At 57.9% G+C, this 7,276-nt stretch overlaps 2 protein-coding genes across 2 annotated transcripts in view; one reads left to right on the forward strand and one right to left on the reverse strand.

The window, feature by feature from the left end:
• The window catches only part of LOC112125057 (E3 ubiquitin-protein ligase TRIM39-like), a 261,459-nt gene that overhangs the window by 191,268 nt on the left and 62,915 nt on the right, over window positions 1-7,276 (forward strand). The window lies entirely within an intron of this gene.
• MRPS18B (mitochondrial ribosomal protein S18B) lies at window positions 1,728-7,158 on the reverse strand. Its single transcript, XM_024214492.3, has 7 exons — window positions 6,988-7,158; window positions 5,354-5,504; window positions 4,838-4,935; window positions 3,351-3,419; window positions 2,893-2,959; window positions 2,305-2,364; window positions 1,728-2,140 (listed from the first exon to the last, which is right to left on the reverse strand). Exons 1-7 carry the CDS (start codon window positions 7,075-7,077, stop codon window positions 1,926-1,928), a joined length of 750 nt encoding a protein of 249 aa, XP_024070260.2. The 5' UTR covers window positions 7,078-7,158; the 3' UTR covers window positions 1,728-1,925.

Below are 7,276 nucleotides of genomic sequence, written 5' to 3' on the forward strand. Positions count from 1 at the left end.
ATCCTCCTAATAAACAAGTCCTTCTGCTCCCTGAAGCTGCCTAACCTACGATAGGGACCCCCAGGATTGCCCCCCTCAGTCTGCCTTCCCCCTCACTCCATAGAACTCCCCCCCAATCTGGTCCCCCCATTATACAAGACCCCCCAAGACAATGGCTCTCCCATCATAGGGGACCCCAAGGACTATCCCCTACCATAAGCACCTCCCCCAACCTGCCACCTCCCCATAAGGACCCCCTTACAGTCTAGTCCCCCAATATTGGAGAGCCACTTATAACAGTCTGACATCCCCTCAAATGATAAGACACCCTTAGTCTGGATCTCCCAGTGGAAGGGCCCCCTCAGTCTGTCTCCCCCATAATAAGACTGGTCCCTCAGTAACAGACCCCCCCACCCTGGTCTGTTTCATCCAAAGGTGTAGTATAGAGGTGACCCATCCAATGCTGGGGGACACCTCCACCTCCGGGCTTGTCCCCAGTCACCAGGATGAGGGAAGAATATCCCACCCCCCACAATTAAAGAGGGGGACACCTCCAGTCAACCAGGGTGGTTCGGGAAGGGGAAGAGGCAATTGTGGGGACCTCCCCTCCCTCCCACAGATGGATTCCCCCACTTCACGGTAGGCTGCAGTGGCCAGGGCACGGGGAGTATCATGGCAACACCATAGCCCCCATCCCTAAAGAGAGCATACCCCCACATCAGGCTGCAAGAGGGAGCTCAGTACCACAGAATGGAAGCCTCTATAGGCCCCCCCACCACCACCAAAAAAGGCTTGTCTGACCCACTCCTATTTTATATTACGGCCAACACTGTGGTATCTGGGAGCCCAGCTACCTGGGGTTTATGGGGCATCTGGCATGGAAAGGGGGAACCCTGAGAGAAGGGGTTCCCTAGCCCACTGAGGGGGTCTGCAGGCTGGGGAATTGATATTGGGGTTCAATTCCCAACTCTGATACGGACTCCCTGGGCAAGCCCTTGTACCTCTATAAGCCTCAGGTTCCCTATCTGTAAAATGGGGGTGAGCCTTCCTCTACCTCTTCTGTTCAGCTTGCAAAAGCTTTCAGGCAGGGACTGTCTCTCGCTGTGTGTCTCTGCAGCGCCCAGCCCAATGGGCCCCTGATCTCAGTTGGGGATAGGTGCCCTGTAGGCAGGCTCACAGGCAGGCGGGTGCGTTGTGCGTCTGATCAAGTGGGTCCATTGTGAGTGAGTTGCATGTCTGCAATTGTCCAAGTGTGGTTGTTCTGGTGTGTTCCTGGGACTGGGTGGGCTGCATTGTAGGTTGGTCAGGGAGTAGACATGCTATCTGCTATGTCACCAGCTGAGCTGAGATTTCCCCTACGGCCTGTCACTGCTCTGCTCCCCTTCCCCCCACAAGCCTTCATCTGCCAGAACTGTTCCAGCTTCCTGCTGCTAGCATGGGGCATCTGGGGAAGAGATGGTGAGAGCACAGGATCAGAGTGTCCCCTGGCCAACATGGGCCCCAGCTGGCTCTCCTGGAAGAGCCTGACCATACATCTCAGAGATGTTTGAAAATAGGTTTAAGCTGGGGCCAGATTGGAGCTGGCACCCCCTAGAGGTGAAAGGCCCCGTGTCCCATTCCCCACCCCCATAGCCAGCCAGTTCCTCTGGGGGTGGATGGGAGCTTGTGCCCACTAAAGGGGAAAGGCCCCATGTCCCATTCCCAATCCAGCTCAGCATTCCCAGCACAGGGTGAATAACCACAGGGAGTCACTGCCGGCAGCTTCCAGTTTATTCCCCACTGAAGGCTTGGACAAGTCATGGCCGGGAGCTGGGCAGCTCCAGCGCTATCCCTGCAGGGGTTGGGACTAGGGCCGGCTCGTCAGGTGAGGCTGAAGGCCCGAGCTCCCCCAGGAGCGGTCCATCCCCCATGCCCCAGGACACTCCATCCAGTCCTGCCCTGGGCCCTCATGCCGGGCCAGTCTCCTCCTTCAGATAGTCCTTGTATATCCTGCGGATCCTGGCAATGTCCTTTTCGGGCGGCTGCTGCCACTCGTACCAGGGGTACCAGGGTGCCTGGCTCTGCAGGGAGGGGGCGGGGGGCGTCTTGGCCACAGCCTGGTGCTGGTTGGTGTAGTCCTCTCCCTGCAGTGTCACCAAGGGGATGCGGTAGCTCAAGAGCCCTGCGGGGGGGGCGGGGGAGGGAGGAAAGGCAGCTGGTGAGCAAGACAGGGGTCAATCCCCATCCACAGCCCCACTCCCCACAGCCGAGCTCTGCCGGTGCCCCTCAATCCCAACCCGCAGCCCCCTGCTATTCCCACTCGGTCATATCCAGCTCCCTACTCACCATGGTCACGAGCTTGGTCAATCGCCTGGGTCAAGCGTTTATGCTGCTTCATGCAGACGCCTGCAGCGGAAGGAGAGGGTAGCGTGTCTCAGAGGATGAAGAAACTGTGGGGTTTGGGGAGCTGATTCTGGGACAGATTGATCCTGAGGCTCCTTTTCCGTTTCTAAAAGGGACAGGCAGGGCCCCAGGGGACAAAGAGGGTTTCCCAGGTTGGGGCTGGGCTGGATGGGGCATCTCCATCTCCCTGGGAAACAGGCTGCACGGGGCGATGCTGCCCCATGGGGCGATGGGACCAGGTGGGAAATGTCACCTCCTTGGTCAGTTTCATCCTTCTCTCCCCCTGCCCCCAACAATCCCCCTCCCACCCACCTCCTGGCATCCCCCCCACACAGACTATCCCCTGGCCTCTTGGGCTAGTCTCCCTCACCTCTGCACTACCCCAGCCTTCACACTGCCTCTGCTTCCTCTCCCTTGGGGTCCCCCCCAGATCCAGGCAGATGGCTCCCCGCCCACCCCTTTGGTCTAACTGGGAAAGTGGTTCCCTGTGGCAGACTCCAAGCCCACCTGGGCAGAGGGGGGGCAATGTACCTGTGCGTGTGGGATGGAAGGTGACACCCGTGTGGGAGCAGACAAACTGCTCCAGGAGCTTCACGTTCTGTGGGGGGAGAGAGGCAGAGATGGAGCCGTGAGCAGCAGGAGCAGGGACAGGTGGGAAAGGGGCTGGCACCGCAGAGAGGATGCCAGGCTGCTGGGGGACACCAGGTTCTCCAAAGAGCCCGGGGGGGAGGGAGGAGAGGGGGGACCATACAGGCAGGGCCAGCCTGAGGGAACAAGTGGGGATCAGAGTCAGGGCAGAGGGAATCATACAGCCAGGGAAGGCCTTATGAAGAGGGTTACAGAGCGGCGGTAGAGGGTCATACAGCTGTGCCCAGGGAGCCCAGACCACATGTGTGTTTTCTCTCCAGGTCGAGGGGTGGGGGGGGTCACAGGCCCGGTCGGGGGGTGGGGAGTGGCCAGAAGGGCCTGAGTTGGATTCAGCCCCTTACCCTGTAGTCCACATGGAGTTTCTGGTCTCGGCAGATGGGGCAGGGGTTCCCCACAATCGTCTTTCCTCTCTGGGGAACCAAACAAGACTGTCAGAGCTGAGCCGCCTCTCCACCCTGCTCACACCCCAGCCAGCAGTGGTCCCCATGTACCACAAAGCAGGGCCCACGGTGAGCCAGACCCATGGGCCCATCTAGCCCGGTATCCCGTCTCTGGCAGCCGTTAGCACCAGGTGAAGGTGCAAACAACCCCTAGAGGTCAGATGTGGAATAGCCTGTCTCCATAGAATGGCCTTCCTGACCTTCCTCATGCCCGGAAGCATCTGTCCCCTGCTATCATAATTATCCCAAGCTCTTCCCGAGGGCTTTACATCTGGAGATCGCGAAGCACTTGGCTGTCTTTAGCCCCATTTTATACATGAGGAAACTGAGGCAGAAAAGGGCAGCGACTTGTCCATGGTCACCCAGCAGAGGCAGGCACAGCAGCCCCTCTCCAGGGGCTGGGTATCCTCACCAGCTGTGCTCTCAAATTCCATTAGACTCTTCTCCCGCCTCCCCTGTCCTGGTCCCTTTCCGACACTCGCTGGGGATGATTCCGACCCCTGTGGACCAGCTGCTAGCGGATCTAAGTTCTCTGGGTCCTGCTGACCTTCAAACTCCTCCTTGTTTGGTGTCACCTGCCATTTACCTTCCCATGCCTCTCATCAAACCACCCCTTTCTGATCTGCTGTGGATCTCACCAAGGCTAGCAAGACCATTGGTCTTTTCACTCTCCTCCCACTTCTATATCCCCACCCCCTGCTCTAACCATTAGAGACCCTACTCCCCGCCCAGAACCCAGGAGTCCTGACTCCCAGGCCCTCTGCTCTAACCACTAGATCAGTGGTCCCCAAACTTTTTCTGTCGCCCCCGCCTTACCTGTAATGGAACCTGTCAGCCACCTGTCCGCAAGGGAATTGTGGGGCTGTGGCTGAGAGTGGAGCCCAAGCTGCAGCTAGGGGCGGGGCTGGAACAGAGCTGGATGGCGCTTTCTCTTCACCCTTCCCCCCACTGTGGGGGATGACCTTGCCCCTTCCCCCTCCTCCCCGAAGGTTCCTCCGTGCCCCCCAGGGGGGGTGCACCCCACAGTTTCAGGATCACTGCACTAGATCCACACTTTCTTCCTGGATCGCAGACAAAACCCAGGAGTCGACTCCCAGCCCCCTTGCTCTAATCATTAGACCCCACTCCCCTCCCAGAGCAAGGGATAGAACTCAGGAGTCCTGGCTCCCAGCCCCCCTGCTCTAACCACCAGACTAAGGACCTCTTTCTTTGCTGGCATCTCTCCGACCGGCCTTGCTGAGGACAGCTCACGCCATAGGGTGGGGTCTGGGTGTCCACTGGCTCCCCCATGTGTCTCCTGGAGCCTGGGCAGCTGACAGGTGTGCCAGTCATTGGCCCCAAACCCTGCCCATGCTGAGGGGCAGGGCAAGGTGTGGGGCTGTACTCACTATGCAGGTCTTGCGGGTCTTCTGAGGGGGGATGGGTCCCTTGTGGTTACGCCGATAGCCGAACCAGACAGGCTTGTCGCCGTATCTCTCGATGTACTCTGCGAGGGGGGAGGGGAGAGTTAGCCATTCCCAAGTGGGGTTCACACCGAGGATCCTAGAGAACATGAGGGAGTGCAGCCTCTGTTGCATCAGACCCCCCGTACGGATGGGGAAACTGAGTCACAGTGGGAGGAGGATGGCCAATGTTCATACTGAGAGTCTGGTCCAGAGATGGAAACCCAGGTGTCCTGACTCCCAGCCCACCCCGGTCTAATCCACTAGACTCTCCTTCCCTCCCAGGGCAGGGGATAGACCCCAAGAATCCTGGATCCCAGGTTCGCTTCCCACCCCACTCTAGCCCCTAGACCACTTCCAGGAATCCTGAGCCCCTCACAAGGTCGCCCTCGGTGCTGCCAGCCTGTGAAGCAGCAGGTCCAAGGCCTAGCACCAACCCCTTCGCAGCTCCTGGCCAGATACCTTCTGTCTCTAGATACTCCCAGGGTTTCTCCTTAAAGCACGATTCGGTGTCAAAGGCGACTGGCTCTGCTGACGCGACTGGGTCCGTCTCTGTGCTGAACACCCGGAGCAGCGGGCGCTGGAGCCGCAGGAGCGAGGCAGCAGGAGCAGCCTGAGAAAGGCCAAGTCAGGAAAGGAGAGAAAGGATCAGACCACCCCAATGAGTGGCTGTCTCTACCGCGCCTAGGATATTAGATAAGGATCAATGAAATGCAGCCACCTCTGGGGTGGGGCAGCTAGGGAACAGCAGCAACACAGCAACATGGCACGGGGGGGAGAGGGAGTTAACTCACCCATCACAGAAATGCAGCCACCTCTGGGGTGGGGCAGCTGGGGAATAGCCACACAGCAACACCGCATACGGGAGGGGAGAATCACTCACCCATCACTGAAAACTGCACCGATTGGGCTTTGCGGGCACAATGGTTTGCCCCAGTGCTCTTGCCTGAATTCTTCCCTCCACTCTGCAGTGGTTCATTGCTGTGCTTCACCCAGAGAAGGCTGCATTTCAGCGGAGCCCAATGCCATTCTGTGATGAAACAGCAGGGCTAGTGCATGTGAAAGAGTTTATCCTTGGGGTTGGAAGATGCTAGCATGATCTTTTTAGCAAGCAACTTTAACGATATTTTTTGCATTTAATTTCCTGACTACTTTTAAGGAAAAAACAAACAAACACAGAGTAAGGACAAATGGATCTGCTGTCTGCAGCTGCCCTGTCCCAAGTGCTGAACACTGCATGGAAACAGCAGCAGAAAACTGTGTCTAAGGTGGGTGGCCCAGTGGGCTCGTGCCTCAAAGCCGAAATAGCCTGCAGGCTCCCACAATGACAGGGCGCTGAGATCCCACGTGACACAGCGATGCCGCGCAATGGAGTAACACCACGCCAGGGGAACCTCATATCCCGCTGCAATCCCGATCTGGTGAGGCCCAGCAATCAAGTTGGCAGGCTGGCTCAGCCCCGGATAACCGTGTTGTGTTATGTTGACGTGCATGACCACAGCACTGCAGGGCGATGTCATGGCAGGGGGACTCTGGGAAGACCAATAATGTCACGTCTCTCCCTGACCCACCCTTGTGGAGTCACAGCAGGACAACGCCACATCACATCATGTTGTCCAATGCCACATCACATCATGTTGTCCAATGCCACACAGCTCCAAGACAGCATGATACCCAAAATGTCACACTGCCACCCCTTAGCATGATGACCTTACAGCACAGCAGCCATGATGTCACGCCGCCACCTCGTGGCACGATATCCTAACAGCACAGCAGCCATGATGTCACACTGCCTTGCTCCTGGCATGATGACCTCATAGCACAACAGCCATGATGTCACACTGCCCCCACCCCCAGGGTGTGATGACCTCATGGCACTGCACTCATGATGCCACGCTGCCCCCTCATGGCATGATGACATCATAGCTAGTGATTTTGGTGCAGGGCAGCTCTGACATCACACTCCACCCACCCTGGCACAATGATATCACAGTGGACATTTCCGGTACAGCATAATGACGTCACCCCACAAAGTGATACATGCAATGACATCACAGCACACGGCCCCGGCCAGCCCCCTTAGCCCCGCTCCTCACCTGGGCCCAGAAGAGCCTCGGGAGCAGAGCCAGCCCAGGCAGGCTACCCGCGGCCCTTCGCAGGAACATGGTGCCCCTGGAAGCCGCCATCTTGCGGTACGGTGATCTGTGCGCATGCGTGGTGACTAACAAATCAAAGCTGTCTTGGCAGCAGCCATCTAGTTCCACGTGACCACCACGTTGGTGCGGTCACGCCTTCGCTTGTTAGTTTATTTTTTTTTAACGCCACACCTGACTCGATAACTCGTTACCGCGTGGGCTCGTCCGTTAGAAAGAAATGTTGCAAAGA

The sequence above is a fragment of the Terrapene carolina genome, unplaced genomic scaffold, assembly GCF_002925995.2.
Source record: "Terrapene carolina triunguis isolate 2854851 unplaced genomic scaffold, T_m_triunguis-2.0 Scaffold752, whole genome shotgun sequence".
Taxonomy (NCBI): Eukaryota; Metazoa; Chordata; order Testudines; family Emydidae; genus Terrapene; species Terrapene triunguis.

Excerpts from the sequence above, each read along its gene's own strand:
- MRPS18B (XM_024214492.3), bottom strand. The coding sequence starts at position 7,077 with ATGGCGGCTTCCAGGGGCACCATGTTCCTGCGAAGGGCCGCGGGTAGC. Across the intron at positions 2,365-2,892 it reads CTTCCATCCCACACGCACAG|GCGTCTGCATGAAGCAGCAT; the intron begins GTACATTGCCCC and ends CTTCCGCTGCAG. Across the intron at positions 2,141-2,304 it reads TGACCAAGCTCGTGACCATG|GGCTCTTGAGCTACCGCATC; the intron begins GTGAGTAGGGAG and ends CCCCCCCCGCAG.